The following is a 20,650-nucleotide window of genomic DNA, read 5'->3' on the forward strand; positions in this document are numbered from 1 at the left end:
ACCGCGATCTGTGCCGGAACCAATAACGAAAAACACGTTGCCCTCGTAGCTGATTCTTCTTCTTCTTCTTCTTCTGTGGTAGTTTTATGGCAGCTTGCAATCTAAGTGCATTACCGCCATCTACTGGACTGAGGTGTGATCACATTGGGATATATATAAAAAAAAAAAAAAAAAAAAAAAAAAAAAAAAAAAAAAAACACAAATAAATTTAAAGTCTTCTTGAAAGTTGTGTTTCTTTTAAAAAGTCTATGACAGCTTTAACTGTAGCGTCTGTACCACCCAAACTCAATAAGTTTTTCAAAGTAACTGAGTTCTCCGTGACCCTATTAAAACGTTCTCTCTCTTTAGAGTAACGCCTGCAAGTAAGGAGTATATGATTGACGGTTTCTAATTCATTACAATATGTACATAGTCCAGTCTCATGTTTTCCTATAATGTGAAGTCCACTATTCAGTCCTGTATGCCCTAACCTAAGCCTGGTGAACCAGGTATCCTCCTGTCTTGATAGTGACCTGTTTTTCCTGACTGTTACCTCTTTTTGTATGCTATATAAATGCCTGCCTTTCTCCTCCTTATCCCATTTGTCCTGCCAGATTTTATTAACCCCGTCTGTAATGATTGCTTTAAACTCTGATTTGCTCAGGGGAACCTGTATCTCCACTCTCTCTGCTTTCAGAGCTTCTTTTGCTAACTCATCTGCCTTCTCATTTCCCTCTATACCTGTGTGCGCAGGAACCCAGATGAACTGCAATATTATTCTCTGTTGACTTATTTGATAAATCATCTGGTGCACTTCATCTAACAGATCCTGTCTGCATGTAGATTTTCCGGTCTGTATGCTTGTTAGAGAGGACATAGAGTCTGAACAGATTACTATATTACGTGGCTTTACTTCTTCTACCCACTCTAGCGCTAGTATGATGGCCATCATCTCTGCAGAAAAGATAGAGAGGTGGTCTGAGGTCCTTTTTTGTATCATTACATTATTTTTGGGAATGTATACAGCTACCCCTGTTTTACCTGCTGACTCTTTGGATGCATCTGTGTATATTTGTATTGCTGCATCATACATAAAGTCTAGATATTGTTGAACATTTTGATAACTTCTTGTCTTGATTACATTTTTAACCTCTAAATTGACAACAGGAGAGCAGAAAAGCCAAGGTGGAATTGTGCTAAAATTAACGGACTTGTTGCAAGGAATAACACTAATTCCCATGTCATCTGCCGCTTTATTGCTAATCCATCCAAAACTTCCACTCATAATACTTCGTAGCTGATTCATTTTAAATGTTGTATAAATAAATATCATCATATCCCTAATAACTACGGAGCCCTAAACTTGACATCATGTAAAAAAATATATATATTTGAGTAATGCGTGGTAACAAGATAATTAAGGTGTGGGAACGAGAACCTAATGCATAGGAACGAGATAACCATACCTGTCAAGTCTCCCGTTTTGGCCGGGAAACTACCGTATTTTACTCCTCTTTCCCGCCGTCCTCCCTTATTAGTATTTTCCCGTAAATTTCCCGTATTATATTAAAATAAAAAAATATATATTATTGAGGAGACATGGCACTGACTGCTCTGTGTCTCTTAACCAATCGTGGAGCCGGTTCAAGGAGAAAGTCCCGACTTTCAGGAGAAACAGCCAATCAGCTTGCAAAGGAGGGTCAGTGTGGGGAAGCCCCCCGTCGCAGTTGGAGCTGCTGATGTTAAAACAGATCTGGATATACAGCGATTTTTCTTAAAGAAAGGTAACGGTAGGCTAATCATGGAAACTGTGATGAGATTTTTCTGATAGCTGCTTAAAAATACTCGTCTCCGAAATAAAACACACAGATTAAACCTTTTAAAATAAACAAATTTACAGCTTGTGACTCAGTTTAACTAGAAATGTGGAGAGGACCGAAATTAACTGAACTGATCAGGGGTGGAGTGATCAAAAGAAAGAAGTATTAATTAAAAATTATTGTGTAGGCCCCTTAGGACAAATTTTTACTGATGAAACATATGTGGTCCATGTCCTTTTAGTAAAAGCTCATGATACTATGTTTAGGTCACCAACAGTCATTTTGCAAAATTTGTGCACCCTTTGTTCAATTTTAAATCCATTAAAGAAATAAAAAATATATCATATAAAAGAGTGCATTTATTACAAAAAAGACATGAAATCTTATTTTTTTTAAAAAAGAAAAGGATTTTTAATTTGGCTGTATTAAAAGAATGACATATGTAGGAATGTCCACAACATTTCAGATTCTTATAATCTGTAGTATGTAAGTGTGTAAGTGGTTCACTTGTGGTTATTTTAGATTTTTTGTAAACCTGTCTTAAAATGTAAGGGATACTGAACCTTCGTTGGGCTGGTGGGACGGCTTTAAGCGTACAGAGGAAAATATCCCTTATTTTTAAATCTAAAACTTGACAGGTATGGAGATAACTAAGGCATGGGAAGAAGATCCTAACACATGGGGACGAGATAATTAGAGTGTGGCCATGACTTTTAATTATCCTATACTTAGTAGATATACCCAATACTTAGTAGAGCAACCTTTCACTGCAAACACAGCTGCAGGTCTTTTCTTTACCAGCTTTGTGCATCTAGAGACTAAGTTTTTTGCCAAAAAATCTTTGCTAAACAGATCAATGGAGTTTAAGATATCAATCAATATTATTTGATTGAAATATTCCACTGTAGTTCTGGCATTATGTTTAGGGTCATTGTCTTGCTGGAAGGTGAATCTCCTTCCCAGTTCCGAGTCAGGTTTTCTTCAAGGATTGCCCTGTATTTAGCTCAATCCATCTTCCCATTAACTCTGCCCAGCTTCCCTGTCTCTGCTGGAGAAAAATATCCCCACAGCATGATGCTGCCACCACCATGTTTCACAGTGAGGATTATGTGTTCAGGGCGATGAACAGTGTTACTTTTCCGCCACAGGTAGTAATTTGTATCTACTGTAGGCCAAATAGTTAAACTTTGGTCTTATCTGACCACAGAACCACCTTCCACATGCTTGCTGTTTCCTCTACATTGATTGTGGAAATTCTATATCATAATGCAATGAGGTGGTGTTGTATCAGACACCCTCAGAGCGGCACAAACAGCGAGAGCTTGTTGTCTGGTCATTTTCTAGCCATTCTGAACACAGATCAGAATGTCCACATGTTCCTGAAAGCCTTAATTGCCTGGATCAGGTGTGTAAGATTAGGGCTGGAAGGTAAACTGTTCATGTTGGTAGATATCCAGGACTAGGTATAGGTATCCATGGACTATGGTATACATTTATATTATATAGCCTATGGAAAAACAAATTATGTCACAAATTCACATTAGATTCACAAAATGGAATTCACAAAACCATTTTGTCCACCCTCAGTTTTAACAATTAAGAAATACTTGTTTTTCATTTCATAATTCCATAATCATAATTTTCACAATCATTAGTTTTTTTAATGTTTACATTTTTAATGACTTATTTTTTCAAGAATACATATATCTTTGGTCTATACACAGCAGGGGGATTACTGTACAAACAGGGAAAACAGGAGGTACAATCATACTGACTGTGCAATGAGTGACCACATATTTAAAAAAATAATACACAAAAATAAAAGTGGCACTTGAGTTCAACATTTCCCTTCTATCCTAATTTAGGCCTGTAAATCCAGACCACTGATAAATTACATTAACCTAAAATGTCTTAAACTATATTGAGGAATGAAATTCTAAGCAGTTAAGCATTGAATACATTTTATGAATCAAGCATGCATACAGATTTACAAATAAGTTAATAAGCAAAAACATGATAATGTAAAAGTACAGAAGAAATAAAAAAGTAAAACATTCAAGAAATCAATTGTCAGAACTGAGTAACCACTGCTGAATGTTATCACCTACTGTTCTCATGTAAGAGAGTAACAAACAAATAAAACTGAAATCAATCAAACAGTCAATACTATTTTCTGTTTATTAAGTTACATCATTTATCTGTGGGCCCACACTCAAATTCACTCTCATGTTTTTCACATTAGAGTCTGAATAATGTCAGGTATGTAACTGTTCTCAGAGGTGGCACATTAAAACCACACAACACTTCTATACCCCAGACTGCTCTCGGATCCAGCTGCGGTATTTCGTGACCCGTGTGTAAACGCCAGGCTTGTTCTTTCGGCCGCAGCCGTCCCCCCAGCTGACCACTCCAGCCAGAAACAAGCGCCCGCTGTCGGGGTCTACGGACGACATCGGCCCACCTGAGTCTCCCTGAGGGTGAGAATTGAGAAAGTGAGTTTATGAATTTAAGCAGATGACCTGTATAATAATATAAAAAAAAATAACTTCAGTTTTTGTACCTGACAGGCATCCACTCCTCCAGACAGAACTCCAGCACAGATCATACGCGGAGTAATTTCATTATTCATCAGCTGATTGCAGATTGTGTCATTGATAATGCGAACCTCTGCTTTCTGCAGCACTGTGGCTAAATCTGAGTCAAAAACAAAAAGACAATACAGTAGTTATTAACAACACAATGTTCACATCTTCACAAGCTTATTACAGTCATACAGCGAGAGAGAGAGAGAGAGAGAGAGAGACCACTTCAGTTTCAGAATCAGTTCTCTGATTTTCCTACATATTTGAGTGAAATGAACATTGTTGTTTTATTTTATAAACCACGGACAACATTTCTCTCAAATTTAAAATAAAGATATTCTCATTTAGAGCATTTATTTGCAGAAATTGAGAAATGGCTAAAATAAAAAAAGATATAGAGACTTTAAATAATGCAAAGAAAATAAGTTCATTTTCATAAAGTTTTAAGAGTTCAGAAATCAATATTTGGTGGAATAACCCTAGTTTTTATTTACAGTTTTCATGAATATTATATGTATATTATATTTTAAGATGTCCTGTGCATTTGTATACATTGTAGAAACCATTTGCACAAAAGCACCATAGATCCATATTCATGTGTGGGGAGCACCCTCTAGTGTTTAACACATTACTAAAAAAGCATTTTCCCTCACTACAATGAACTAGAGTTAAACTGATTGGTTCTACCAGTACTGTAATTATCAATCACATTTTATTATTAGATTTAATTATTAATAATAGTTTATTTTACTTTTAAATTACTTTAAATCATTTTTCTCATTGTTTTTTCTCATTTTTTGTCATCATTCTTATTTGCACCCTTATTAATTACATTTTAAAACACTTAATGATTTTTTCTTCGGTTGTCTTTATATATGGTGATTAGTACTTATACTCACATCCGTCCTCTCTGGTTTGACCCCAGCCTGTTATCCACACATCCAGACCTGCAGGGAACTCATGAGATGCTGCTGGAAGGCAGATAGGCCAGATATTCTGGTTGAGAGTAACTGGGCTGTTCAGCTCCATTAGTGCAATATCATTATCATAGGTCCTAGGATCGTACTCAGGATGCGAGATGATCTGTTTAATGCTCTTTTGTACTGTATCCGCACTGGACTCACTCTGACTGAGCAGCCCAAGGTAGGCCTCCCACAGGTCCGGTTGAGAATACCTGCACAACACATATGCATAAGGGCTTGTGCATATAGACAGCATGACAGAATGGTAACAGAGCAAAATGCAAATGTCATTTTAGAGCATGTAGGTCACTTTACACATTACATTTATTATGACTTGTTCCAGACTGGTACATTCATTTAAGAATCATAATGATTGCTAGTGGTAACATCTGGCTTGAACTGTCCATGACAGCGGACAAGTGACTTTTGGAAAAAATCACACTGACATTCAGTGTAGCAGACCCCATATCCTACAACTCAGTGCAGTGTTCTTTAGCTTCTATGGGATGTGGCAAAATACAGGGATGCTTTATTATTTCCTGTCCTATGACATGTGGCATGTCAATGTATTTAATATTGGGATATTAACATTAACACGATAACGCATGCAGTTAATCTGGAAATGTTAAGGTGTAAATTTTTAAATGCAAGTTGATAATATATCAAAATTGACAGAGCCTGGTGACACTTTCTCTCTTATTCTCTCTCAAACACACATCTGATGGCACATTTCCTCTTTTCTCCATTAAAATTCTCAGTTAAACTCAGTAACTCAGAACATTACAATATTGTAATTTAAAAAGCATCAAATCTACCCTGACAAATTATAATACATCAAACACATACTACACCATACTGTCGTCTTCTCAAAATACAGCTTCTCAAAGTACCAGCTTTAAAAAATTTAACCATTATTTAATTCATGGTTTAGTAAAAGAACATTGCTGTGATTTAATTCAATTATTTTTTAAGAGATGTTAAGGCACCGATTTTACAAATCTAAGTGTTTCTAACACTGATTTTTTTTTTTACATTTAAATACCCATTAACAAAAGCTTAGTTTTAAGAAAGAAAAAGTGTAGTAATTGTGTCCAAGTAATTGTGATTGTTAATAATTTTATTGTGATTTTTTAAATATAAATTGACATCACAATTTAATACTATTATTAATTGCAGGTTTTGATATTTGTAGCTTTGCAGCTACAGAATAACATTAACAATGTACCTAGGCCTGTTACTCAACCACATGGAGATCAGATAAATTGGATACTCTAAATTGCCCAGAAAAATGGAATACTCTAAACTGATCTGGTGTGTATATGTGAGTGTGTGGTATGTATGTGTGTGTAAATGTGTGTATAACTGTGCCCAGATATGGATTAGCACTCTATCCTGGGTAAATGCTGTAGTACCTGATGCAGTCCTCCAGGTGGACTGTGGTTTCTGGTTGAGAGTATGCGGTACACTATTGGCTGCTGCTTTTCACCAGTATGTGAATGAGTGCTGAGTATGAATGGTTGTGTGTAAAACATGTAAATTGTAAAGCGTCCTTGGGTCTCTAGAAAGGCGCTATATATCTGTAACTTCATTCATTTACTACAGAACAATTTAACCTTATGTAGCAATTAATAGACATAGATATTAATAGATATTGTTTACTTAAACAATGTGATTATAAAAAAAATTAAAGAAGAAAAAGGATCTGAGTTAGTAGCTCTGTGGATTAGACAGATGAGTGCTTGCAATAAACGAAGAGGGTCCGCTTACTTTAGTCTCTCGGTGTCTTGCACACAGTGGGCAGCAGTGATCAGCCAAAGATCGCTGATCACAGAAGCACCACACACATGACCCTCCCCTTTCACATGCAGGCTGACCTGCCAGGGCCACTCGCCTTCACTGGACGCTTCACCGCCCACAATCCGGGAACTTCTGTAGGGTCTCGTACCACAGTCTGCAGGAAATTATACACATTTACACACATGCATGCAAAAGGTTCTGACAAGAAAAATAGCAGCCATAGTATCTCCATTTTTGTAAATTGTTAGTTTAGTACATAATTTGAACAAACAAACTGTCCCTGACACTGTTTAAAAAATTCTTGACAAAGTTACGAATAGAAATTTTAAAAAATGACCTAAAATTAATTAATTGACTTCCTTTGACATTTCAGAAGGTTTTATCTGCCGACTGATTAAAAAAACTGAATTATTCACAATATTCTGTGATTAATTGCAACTAAGTACACTTGTTCTACTGTTTAATAATGGATTTTTAAATGTAATTAAAAGAATGAAGGTATTGATCATTTTATTTAAAACACTGAAATGCTGGTACTTTCCAGTATTATTTGTGTGCTGCACATGTGCTTCATGTGCAAACAGAATAGAGCCTATTTTACTTTGTTTTAATATCTCAGGATAGTTTTAAGGCTTTTAAATGTAGAATAATTTAATGTGCTGAGTTTAACAGACAACTAAGATGTCACCAGTAACATGAATAATTTGCGTAAAAAAATAACTTTACCGCATCCATATTAACATTGACTATCACATAACTTTAACCTTAACACTAAAATAAACTCAGAATATGCAGTTGAGATCAGATAACTGCAGAAATAGCAGATTTTTAAATGCATGTAAAAGCACTACTGAAATAAGATTTTTATGGTTAAAACTACTGAGGTGTATTAAAGAAATCTGTTGAAGCATAAAAGCCACAATATCTGCAAACTGCATAAAATGTTTGAGCTTACCACAACCTGATTCATCTGAACCATCCTCACAGTCCACTTCTCCATCACACTCAGGGTTCTGTTTGCTAATGCATTGGTTATTCTTACATTTGTAGGTGAACTCTGAGCACTTAAGAACTATAGCTGTGAGCACAAGACAAGAAATACAAGTCAATGCAAAATTCTTTGGTCAGTCATTCCATTACTAATGTAAATAATAAGGGAGTAAGAAAATTTTGCTATATCAAAGTCTGGTAAAATAATGTTTTGCCATTCTGCATTGTCTTTTTTAATGTTATTGATTTTTAATTAATAGTGAAGTGTTTAAACCCCAACTGCTAGATACTAGGGGTGTCACGATTCTCTAAATCCTCGATTCGATTTCATTTTCGATTTGAGGGTCACGATTCGATTCGATTCTCGATTTTCTTGTTTTTTTTTGTTGTTATTATTTTATGCCTCATAAAATTTAAATAATATATTTATTATTATTATTATTATTATTATTATAAATATTATAAATATTATTATTATTATTTATTAAGATATATATGGTAATGCCATCTAGTGACTTTTTTTGGTAGCAACAGTGTGCACTATTAAAACAAGCAGTTTATCAGAGCTGTGTGTGGATGGCTGGTGAAACTGCTCATTACATGAAGCTGCAGTTCTTCATCCAACCACTAGCAGCAGCAGCACAAGCCCCGCTCTCTTCACTCAGTCACTACTTTCAGTACAGCCCAGCCACGGGCTACAGAGCTCAGCCAGTCCGTTTTTACTGTTTCTGTAAACAAATAAAGGTTTTAACCCCACTAACCGGATAATACAGCTCACTACAGTTCATCTTTCAGCCCAAGCAGCTAACAGCAGCAGGTTAGAACAGCCGACACGGAGGCACTGCTCGGATTACATTATAAACAGGTCAGTTAGCGCGCTGCTAACCTCAGGATGTTTATAACTACGGAGTTTAGTGGACACACCACGGCCGCCAGGTAAGTCTTTTAAAGGCTACTGAAGACTATTAAAGGCTATTAGAGTGTAACCCCTGGCTCCCAGGGGTTACAAGAGGTTATTGAAAGCATTATTGGGGGGCAGAAATCAGTACAGGCTGGTTAGATAAGTGATGTGGGTATTGTCTTATAAATATTTACACATAACTTATATCTCTCCTGAAAAGCTTTTATTTTAGTCAGAAACACGCTTGTGTTTACTTTATCTGAGAGAAAGATGTTTTTTTAATTCAATGGAAAGCAACAGGTGTAGTCAATTATAAGTTTAAGATTTTTAATCCATCTCACTGTGATCTATAGTCAGTGTTCTCAAGTCACATGTCACACTGACACACGCATTTCAGCGAGTTCACACGCTCTCACCTGCGCGCACCCACCCCTCCGTTAGATACAGATACAAAACCTGCGCGCCCAACCCCCGCCCCCCCTCCCCCGTTGGACAGATAAAAACAGTGATCACACTCCCGCCGACTGCGCTCATGCAGTGGCTATCTCTATTTAAATGAATAGGATGCGCTGTGTTGGTGCCGCGCCATTTGCGTAGCGCGCTGCGCTATTTGCGTAGCGCGCGGGAGGGATCGTCGATCCTCTTTTTGACTTCGATACTCGAGATCGTGACCTCATTTCGATTCGATTTCGATAAAATATCGAGATCGTGACACCCCTACTAGATACCCTTGCTTTGCATTGCTGTCTACAGATCACACTGTTCTGATTGCAAAAACAAGTTTTCCTAAAACTGATTAAAAAAATTATAATAATCTTTCTTTTATTATTGCTATATATTGAATCATAACCCATGCACCATGGTACATATCGTTTATCAATAGTGACTACAGAATAGATCTGTTTTTATTCTATTAATTACAATTTATTTATATACAACTAAACCCCAATTTTTTACCCAAGTTGGAAAGCAAACAACTCAATCCCTATTCTTTTGGGATATGAGCTTTCAACACATAGAGGATGAAGACCAGTATATGCCTCTTCCGATACATGTGAATAGGGCCATTTCAAGGCATTTGGGGGCCCTGAGCGTTATTCGAACCAGTGATCACCCGATCATAGTGGCAGCACTTTAGACCGCTGGACCACATGGAGCCTGACTGGCACATAATTTAAAGGGCTGCTCACACAGTTTGATGTTGCATTCAATTCATAACCCATTGTTGTCTATGATTAGGAGATCGCTGGTTGGAATCCCAGTCATGCAGCTTGCCATCAACTGCAGGAGCCCTAGGCAACTGATTGGTTTGCTTGCCTTGTTGCAATAGGCCTGCAGCCTCTTACTTTATTAAATTACTGGACTGCCAAAATATTAGAGGAAAGCATGGCTCAACAGCTAACAGATGCCTGTGTTGACCAGCATCACATTAAGAGTTATGAGATGAAGTAATGCCATCACCTTATACCTAAAATAGCAAGGTCAATAGTACTCTCTCTGACTCCGTAAATCTTTTAAAATCTGTATTAAATTATTTGAAAACAGCTAGTTGGTGTATGTTTTAAATGTGCTCACGTCTTGGGCACTTAGATTCATCTGTGCCATCCCCACAGTCATTGTGACCATCGCACTTCTGATGTTCAGGAACACAGTGGCCATTTCGGCACGAAACTTGCCAAGATTTACAGACGGGTCCTGCAGACAGACGGCAAACAACTCCTGTGAACATTTCCCTGACAGTAAGGGCGGAACTAAACCAAAATTATAATTGTGATTAAATGCTTACCACAGTTTTCTTCATCTGATTTGTCACCACAGTCATTCACCCCATCACAGCGCCAGAATTTGGGCTTGCAGTAGCCATTTTTGCACTTGAAGTGAAACTCCTCACTACACACTATAAATTTAAAACAAAATGTTATGGTGACACATTTCTCACCACACCCTGAATAACATTCTTCTGTGGGGAGTATACGCACAATGCTTGTCTCGTTATAAAACGAGTATCAGTGCATGCTTAAGCTTGCCGGGAGTTAAAGGGTGTGGTCCTGTTAATCTGGGTTGTGACTGATGTGAACTTACCGCAGTTCATCTCGTCACTCGTGTCTCCGCAGTCATCGTAGCCGTCACACTTCAGCTGAGGGTTAATGCATACATCATTGTCACACTGGAACTTCCCAGGACAGGCTACGGATATATATATATGTACAGTATCATAATTAGTTGAGACACAATTAACACACATTTGACTTATTGTTTTAAATACATTTTTACATTAACGTTTATTAAACATTAAGAAGGTTTTCCTTCTCCTGGCACTTTGTAGATATGAGTTTTTTGTAGACAGATTTAATATAATATTAGTAAATGTGTATAAATATTCTACAGTGTGGTGTTGTGAAATATGTTTGAGGACATCTCTTCTGACTTACGATCGTTCGGCTCAAATGCTACAAACTCTGCAGAGAAGCCTTTGTCCACATAAGACATGTCAGAGACAAATCTGACTGTAATCTGGTTGGTCCTGCTGGAGTGAACGGTGTTTGGAGGCTTTTCTCCACACATCCTTAAAACATAAAAAAACAAATAGAACTTAATATTAGCTATCTGACCTGTTAAAACTTCTGTCTGATAGAAAAGATAAAAAGAGATAAAAAAAACTATACACAGTATTATTTATACTAATGTCTGGATACATTTTACTTTCAATTATAAAATATGAACTCATCATCAAAGATAGTAAGATGGAATATTGCAATGCTATTCAGAGCGAATATAAAGGTTACCTGGAACAATAAATTATTACCAGAGGTAGAAAAAGGACTGAAAAACTGTAATTAAGTAAAAGTACCTTTACTTTGCTAAAAATCCATTCAAGTAAAAGTAAAGGTACCCATCTAAAAATCTACTTGAGTAAAAGTAAAAAAGTACTCAATTTTAAATGTACTTTGAGTAAAAGTTACATAGTAACTTTTATTTATTTGATGTGAAAAAGTACAACAAATCATAAATTAAATAATTATTAAATTAAATAATTTGTACCTTTCAGGCAGTATTTTTTCAGACCACCGCATAAAACATTTTCAAGAACAAAAGGTATAGGTTTCTATGATCCATTTTTTTCTTTACTGTTAAAAAGTTAAAAAGTTATGGTCATATAGGTGACTATAAACCGTATTTTTATAGTTTTACAGTTTATTATTATTTTTTAACTTGCCATTGCTATGCTTTAACTGCTTTATTTAACATTATTTAGCTTTTTTAACATCCAAGCAGATGTTCCTAATAAAAACTTAAGGAATTATTATGAAAAACATGAAAACATAAAAAAATTGTTGGTCTACGAATGCATAGTGGCGTAAAAAAGCACATATCGATGGGTAGCATAACTCGACAAAACACCGGTTCCCCAGAGCCGCGCACAGACCCTAGCCTGCACAGCTGATTTACACAGCGTCTCTCCCGCTAAACGTAATAAACACTGCATGGAGAAGTTCAGCTGCGCTGCCATGGAGAACAAAACTCTATTTTTTTTATTCAGAGAATTTAATTTCATTTTTTACTCAGTAACGGGGAGTTTTCCAATGTAGTGAAGTAAATTACTTGTGTCAAAATGTAGTTGAGTAAAAGTAAAATAACCTATTTTTAAAACTACTTTAAAAATTACAAATTACTCATAAAATCTATTTAATTACAGTAATGTGAGTAAATGTAATTCATTACTTTCCACCTCTGATTATTACACATTTAGACTGATATAGGTAACTTTCATTCTTATATACTCCTGAGACTGTAGCAGTATGTGGAAGAGCATTGTCCAGTTTGAATAATGCACCAGAGTGTGCGTTTAGAAACTGGTGGCAGGACTTTAATAATGTTATATTGGGCGTCAAAGTGCTTGTAATGAAGAGCAAATGTAATCTGGCAACAAAATTGCACCATGACAAAAACATTTTAGATCACAGCACCAGGCCATCAACGACAAATTTGTACTTGTGATACTAGGTACACTACTGTTGAGCCCTTGAGCAAGGCTGTTAACCCTCACTTAACCCAAGATTCATAGCAATGACTACCCACTATTCTTAAAACGATGTGTGTGTGTTCACTCCACCGATAGGTTGAAGGCAGAGGCCAAATTCAATCTTTGCTCAATGAGCATTGTTCTCAGTATTCTTTTAAACCTCTAACCTGTGGTTGTTAATCTCCAAGTAGTCTTTAGAACAGTGATTTGGGGTCTCTCCTGGCTCACGCAAAGAAAACTTGCTGAACTTCACTTTGACATGCTTTCCTGCAGGAACCTGAGAAAGATAACATAAACATGCATTAATGGGAAAGTCTACAACTGGAATATGATATTAGAAATGTCTGCTCATAAACTATTTTGAACAATATATACAATCGATTATTTATTTTTTTACCTCAATGTCCCAAACACATTGCATCTGAGGAGGATAGTAGGATGGAAATCCAGGAGATGAGAATGTGCCATTCGTTCCTGTCAGTTTCCCACCACACTCTATATCTACAACAAAATTAAATTATATATAATATATATAATATATGTATATATATATATATATATATAGAATTATATATATATATAATATAATATTTTTATTGCTGTGAAACATAATAAACACACATATACACATAATCATCTGAGAAACTTTTCTGTCATAACTTGTAGAATATACCTTCGCTTTGTGCTGGAACCTGGGAGTAAAATGCCCTGAATCCTGGATAATTCTTCTCTCCATTTGTGACAAATGTCACTAGCATGACATTCCCAGAAGAGAGATAAATCAGGTGCTCGGTGGGGGTGTAGTATCCACATTTCCTGCACAATAATGTAGGACAAATAATTTGTCACCAGAGTACAGTAAAACTTTTACTTTAATTCAGTTCAGTTTAAATGTATTTTTACAGAATTGTTTAAACACTTTTTGTGTTGTTACAAAACAGCTTTACAGAAATCAAAAGCTCAAAGCCGTAACAGTAAAGAAAACCTTAAGAGGAACCACAACCCAAAAACTGACTGGACTGGACACCGTGGGTAACAAAACTGTATTAGCTGACTGCCTAAGCACGACTACCCCCCTTCACCCTCTCTCTCCTTCACTGACATTATGCTGCTCTGCCTGCTGAGTTTAAACTGCAAATGCTCAGAGTTGAATGACAGCAGCCAATCCACAGATATTAAACTGAAAGAATCTCTATCTATACCTGATCTGCATTGCCTGAACATCTCTGATAATTATGGATGTTTATAATATTTTCAACTAAACTAAATCAAACAAAAATTACAAAAAATCTATTTTAGTTTTTGGCTTCAAAAGTGAAAAGGCCAAACAATTTATGCCAAAGAACGACGTCTTCTTTGAAAAGCAAGGTTATTTAATGTATGCAATGGTGAAAATAGGGCCAAAATCAATAAATCCCTGTGGGAAAAAAAATTGGTATTCTGTTTTGGGAAAATGTAGTGCGTACCTACTGTTTACGAACTGTGATTAATGAAGAATTTAATATTAAATAAATGTATTCTTCCAGGAATAGAACTGAATAGACAGCCTTATAGTGTGAAATGCATGTTTATCCCACTGCAAACACTAACACTTTTCCCTCGGGGATCAATAAAGTATCTATCTATCCATCTATCCATCTATCTATCTATCTATCTATCTATCTATCTATCTATCTATCCGTCAAATAATATGCCTGTTCTTTGTTCTATACTACAACTACTACTACTAATTATGATTATAATAATAGAACCATTGCTATTACACCTTCTGTGTACTGTATTTTATTGGGACAGCCCTATAAATTCCATACTTTGGTACAGTTAGGGTCACGTTAGATGCATACCATATTTGTACCACCTGTTCAACTGAGCCTGAATAGATTTTACTGTACTGTACCTGGAAACGGTTTGGAGCATTCACACTATAAACAAAACAGGTTTTTCTAAAATACTCTTTAACTATGATTTGCAGCTGATGTACTGCACCTGATTCCATTGTAGACATTTTAGTTTCCAAATTTTAATTTTATTTTACTAATTATTTTAAAACATATTTCTTTTGTTTTATTTGTTTAATGCAACTACCTACATACATCTCTCATAAAAGATAAAACCAATGTCCATTTATTCGTAAGTTATAAGGGATTTTTTTTTCACTGTATCTGACTGTTCTGATCTGATAAAATGGTCAAAATGAGCAAAGCAATAAAGTAAGTGTGAGACAGTAAAAGCAGAGAACACTTACTCCACCATGACCTGCTTCTCATTGGGAACTAGAGAATCATACAGTCTGATGAAGTCGTTATTGCAGTTTTTCTCCAGGTTCAGAGCTGTAAACTCCAGCCTGATTCTGTGAGCAGGGTCAGCACGGAGCTGCCATTCAGCATAGATGTTTGGAGGGTAAGGTTGATCAGGAAATCTCGGAGACTGGATAGTGCCTGTCTCTCCTGTACGTGTGTGGTAGCTGTACTTAAAGTGACCTGACAAAAAAAAAAACAAATCAGTCAGTATGAATCTCAAATCAAACAGTATTATTTTTGACTGATGTACAGAAAAAAGCAAAGAAGTAATACTCACTCTGGAGACTGGAGTTAACCAGCCGAGCATCCACAGCTGTAGAAATGGGTTTAAAGGATTACTCAAAAATCGTAAAAACAAATAATAACCATGACTATACACATGCCTGTGTTCAGACTGCACATGATTCAGATGTGTTTCTTAAATCTCAGATCTGTTGATATGACAGTCCACCCTGTCACAGACATCACACATGTATCTGCATGGGTTACTGAAGCACCATGTCAAGGCGTAAGTAACAAGCCTGTGGGTCTTCTTGGATTAATACACCTTCATCACGTTTTTTAAATATTGTGATAGACAAAAAAAGACAAGCTGAAATCTGATTTGAGCAGCATCAGCATGTAAGAAGCCTTAAACAATAAACACAATAACCTAACACTTTAGACTGCAGCACAGTTGGCTTATGGGAGTTTATATTACACCAGAAACACTCAATACATTTAACAGGAATATCCCACATACAGTACCAGTTAAAAGTTTGGACACAACTTCTTATTCAATATTTGTATTTTTTCCCACATTATAAATGAATACTAAAGTCATCCAGATGATAGAATAAGGAATCATATAGTAATTTAAAAGTGTTGAACACAACAAAATACTCTGTGAAGCATTTAGGTGCTCTTATCTGGGGTGCTGTTATCTTGGTGGAAACTCTGATGAACTTATCTTGTGCTACAGAGGTAAATTTTACTCTTCTTTTCTTAGGGTGGTCCTGATGAGAGCAGGTTTCATCACACAATTTCAAGTTCTTGAAATTAATCTAAAATCTAAAATATATTCTGGTTTATTTAACGCTTTTGTGTTTACTAAATCATTCCATATTATTCTTTTATAGTTTGGAAGTATTTTTCACTTTGAGACTGCATAAAAAAATGATGTACAACAATGAGATAATTTTCTCAACAATGTAAAATAAGAGAACCGGAAATTGATATGATTTAAACCCTCCTTTTGGTGTTAATTTGTAATCAGTGTATACATCTGCTTGTTCTTTTAAAGTGCCATTAAAATAATATTTCTATTACATTATGCAGTACATGTTTTTCTTAAAATAAATGAGAAAAAAAAAACACTTTTCATGATTTGAGTGGCCAGAGCAGTGAGACGCAATGTAATCACATTTTAAACCACCTCTAAATGTGTTTTGAGTCCGATAATCGCTACATTATTCACTAATTATACAATATATGGAAGTACAGAATGAGCTGGTATGTCAATTTTAAGGGTATTTACATTCCTTCATTTAGTATGTTTAAAACTGGTTAGATTCCAATTCCATTGCTTTTCAAAAGTGTGTAACTGCATTACTATGTTATTATTTTATCATTATATTAGTGTCTCACAATGACCTTAAAATGACAATAATGTAATTTAATGCAATAAATTCTCGTGACAGGTCTAAAATACGATTAGCAAAATCTGGATTTCCATCAATCTGGATACAGTCTAGATAAGTCCAGAATCAGACTAGGCTGGCAGTCTGAACACAGCCGATAAGACAAGCCTTGTGTACCTCCAGACGTCATTATTTTGAAAGACAGGTCATTGCCGGGTTTGCGTCCCATGCTCTGACTTAAGCGGCCGTGTTTAGGCCCCTCATCCTGGTAAATGGAGCTCATGGCCTCATCTACAGCAGGAGCCTTAGCCACTGGTACACTGAACTCAGAGAGGTAGTAGGCTATAACAGAGTCATCACTGGCCTCACTGTAAGAGAGAACAACACGCTGTTAATATTATTTTACTGTTTTTTTGTAATTAGTGCTAAATTTAGCAGACAAAACAACGTAAATATAAAAACTCAGAAAGAAATGACTGGATTTAAGCTCCTCACCTAAAGGCTTGAACAGTGGAGTTTATGTAATAGCGAGACAATATGGGGACATGACCGTAAAACCCCTTCATCTGAAAGACATGAAAAAAGAAGTGTAGAAACTTAGAAGTATGCTAGGCCTAGACAAAAAAAGTGAGTATTGTGAATTAGGCCTTCTCATCCAGCATCAGTGTCTGACCTCACACATGCATTTCTAAAAAAAAAAAAAGACATAATTTACCATAAACACACTCTAAAACCTGGTGGAAATCTGAGCTGTGAACAGAGTAAAGCCCTTAACCTAGATAATGAATTGGATGTCACTTAAGTGCATATGCATGTGATGCCAGTCGAGTAAATGCAATATTAAGCAGTAAATTCTAATGCTCATGAAACATGCACTAAATCCAGACCAGAATAATTTAGGTGAAGTTCTGAATGTTAGTTCTGAAAGTTCTGAATGTGCACATGAAAATGAAAGGAAAGCACAATAGAATCTCTTTTCACACACTGTATTTCTAAAAGAGCAAGTCTGTCACAGTGACGCAATCTACTCTGTATATCTCCTCTGATAACAGTTTGGTTTGTCTAGGTGAACATTAACCCTGTTTAAGAGCCTCGTAGATGCGAGAAAATTCAAATCAGAGAGGCTGCTATGTTTTTGTCACTATTTTAATGTTACTGAAATACAGACTGGGCCATAAGTGTAAAGTGAAGTATGAAGTGTAGGTGTGGGCAATTTATCAATACTCTACTCTGTATTGGAGAGTATTTAAATAGTAGTTCATTTATCTGGTGCATGTAAGTTGCATTAAAAATATACACACTAGAATCATAACCTGGATTTGAGATATTTGATTTAAACTGGTATTTCACTTCATTCTATTTTAGTTTTTTACTCATTTGATTACTTGACTTGCTATTTGCTATGATATGTAAATCAAATCTGTGGGTATCTTTAGTTATGAAGACTAGAAGAGCAGGTAAGCCATGATGATAACAGCCAGACTTAGCAGGGCTGTTAACAGACTGTTAGCAGGGCTGGAGCCCTGTTAACAGACGGTTGAGGCTCCAATCGAGGCTCCAGCCCTGCTAAGTTTCATGTTTTTTTGCTCACACCTTCTGTGTATGTACTGTATGTACTTTTATTTCAGGCCAAATAAAACCAATACAGAATTAAATATTATTAATAACTAACTTACCTGTTTTGAGACCTGTGAGGCCAGCTCCTTAAACTGCACACTGTTAGAGTCCTCATAATTATCTGAGAATCTGTGATTGGAGATGGTCATGGAACCACTGAATACTTTCTTCACAATGCCATCAGTTCTCACTGCATGAGGCAAAAGACCATTATTATATAAATAAAATGAAACATTCTACACTGAACCTGCAGAGTGTCTGATTACAGTACTCACAATGGAAGTGCCACACCAGCAATCCAATTAATAGTGCTAGGACAGCTGCTAATACAACCAAGGTAATCGCTACGATGGTTCTGCATGCTAATTTCGCCTTTTCCACTGTCTCGCTGTCAGGTGTTCGTAGGAACTGCATTGATGCGTCCAGGCCTTCATCCTTCAGATGTGTCAGAAAAGCACCGGTAAATATAGGCAGGTATTACAAATGGAGAACATATGAAGCCTCAAACACAATTACAACCTCACACATTAGACTTCTGCAGTAGAGTTGGATTATTGAAGTTAATATTACACAAGAAAAACTAAATAAATTCAACAGGAATATCCCACATACAGTATCAGTCAAACATTTGGACACACATTCTTATTCAGTGTTTTATTAATTTTTTTCTCACATTATAAATAAATAATGAAATCATCCAGACTATGAAGGAACACAAAAGGAATTATGTATTATTATTAAAAGTGTTAAACAAACCAAAATACTATGTGAAGCATTTAGGTGATCTTATCTGGGGAGCTGTTAACTCTTACTCTTCCTTTTTTTGAGGTGGTCCTTATGAGACCCAGTTTCATCATACTGTTTCAGAATCTAAAATATAAAATATATTTTGGTTTGTTTATCACTTTTTTGTTTACTAAAAAATTCCATATCCTTTTCTTTATAGTTTGGGTTATTTTTTTACTTTGAGCTGCAGAAAGAAATAATCCCACCTTTAAACATTATGTTATCATATTGTGATAAAATGGAGCATACCACAGACTACTGTTAACACAAAGCCAGATACAATGTAAGACTATTAAACAGACTGTGAATCCACGCCCTTTATGCCACCCACACCTTTAAAGCAGGTATCTGGTATGCTTAATCTCAGGTTATGTCATTCAAGTATCATTCAAGCATTCTTGTGCTAAAATGATTATAATAATCAAAACAATAAATGGTAATATACTACTAATATTGTTATTTATTATTATAATGTTATAATTTCTCAATAATGTATATTACAAATAATTTATTTTTAATTCATTATTAATTTATATTTTTACAAGTGTTTAAAAGATATAATATTTAAAATCAATCACAGCCTCTCTGTGCCTCTCACACACACAGACACACACACACACGCACACACACACAAAGTGTGAGTTTAAAATGTTTATACACATTACACAGTTCCCTCTACCATGGGGACACTCATTTTCCAAACTTTCTTTACACAAAGATATCTGTACAGACCCCCAGGAACCTTCCCACCATCCCCCCCAACACACACACACGTGAATACTAGCTACTACAACCTCAGTGTGGTAGTGTGAGGGGGGGGGGGGGGGGTATGGTAAAGTAATAACGTGAGAGTACAGCATCATACCTGAGCACTGGGGCCGTCTTTAGCTTCATTCTCCAGGGGGTCCATGACACTGGCTTCTGGATGCAGGAGGCTGTAGAGTCCTGTAGCCCCGGTAATCCTCACGCAAGACAAGCCCACGACCAGCCTCACGCTGCCATCGAGGCCGCTGTACCGCCGGGTCGAGGTGTGTCCCGCGCTACAGGTGTGTCGTGAACTCGAGAACTTATCGAACTAACTAACCCCCTTCCTAGGCTACCTACTGAGGGAGGACCACCAGACTCAAACAGCCCCCAGTCCTCTCTGTTATTCAGACTAACACAGCTATAGCTAAAACTGTGTTTAGCTTTTTACTAAGAAGCAGTGAGGTGTAAGAATCTGTACAGAAGAAGCAGCAGCAGGTGTTTCTTCATGTGACTCTGGAACAACCTG

At 36.2% G+C, this 20,650-nt stretch overlaps 1 protein-coding gene across 1 annotated transcript; it reads right to left on the minus strand.

Annotated features, from left to right (window-relative positions):
- Positions 1-3,438: 3,438 nt before the first annotated feature.
- Positions 3,439-20,650, minus strand: st14b (ST14 transmembrane serine protease matriptase b). The gene is made up of 19 exons (XM_022676057.2): positions 20,243-20,650; positions 18,867-19,026; positions 18,651-18,781; positions 17,470-17,540; positions 17,152-17,342; positions 15,633-15,668; positions 15,301-15,535; positions 13,729-13,871; positions 13,453-13,556; positions 13,223-13,332; positions 11,464-11,597; positions 11,114-11,218; positions 10,818-10,928; positions 10,607-10,726; positions 8,096-8,218; positions 7,111-7,294; positions 5,281-5,555; positions 4,360-4,493; positions 3,439-4,270 (listed from the first exon to the last, which is right to left on the minus strand). Exons 1-19 carry the CDS (start codon positions 20,285-20,287, stop codon positions 4,106-4,108), a joined length of 2,577 nt encoding a protein of 858 aa, XP_022531778.2. The 5' UTR covers positions 20,288-20,650; the 3' UTR covers positions 3,439-4,105.

The sequence above is a fragment of the Astyanax mexicanus genome, chromosome 17 (assembly GCF_023375975.1).
Source record: "Astyanax mexicanus isolate ESR-SI-001 chromosome 17, AstMex3_surface, whole genome shotgun sequence".
Taxonomy (NCBI): Eukaryota; Metazoa; Chordata; class Actinopteri; order Characiformes; family Acestrorhamphidae; genus Astyanax; species Astyanax mexicanus.

Bases quoted from the DNA above. Each gene is read 5' to 3' on its own strand.
- st14b (XM_022676057.2), bottom strand. From the start codon at position 20,287: ATGGACCCCCTGGAGAATGAAGCTAAAGACGGCCCCAGTGCTCAG. The intron at 17,343-17,469 runs GTGAGGAGCTTA...TCTCTCTTACAG, and splicing joins TCCACTGTTCAAGCCTTTAG to TGAGGCCAGTGATGACTCTG. The intron at 13,333-13,452 runs GTAAAAAAATAA...TATCTTTCTCAG, and splicing joins AATGTGTTTGGGACATTGAG to GTTCCTGCAGGAAAGCATGT.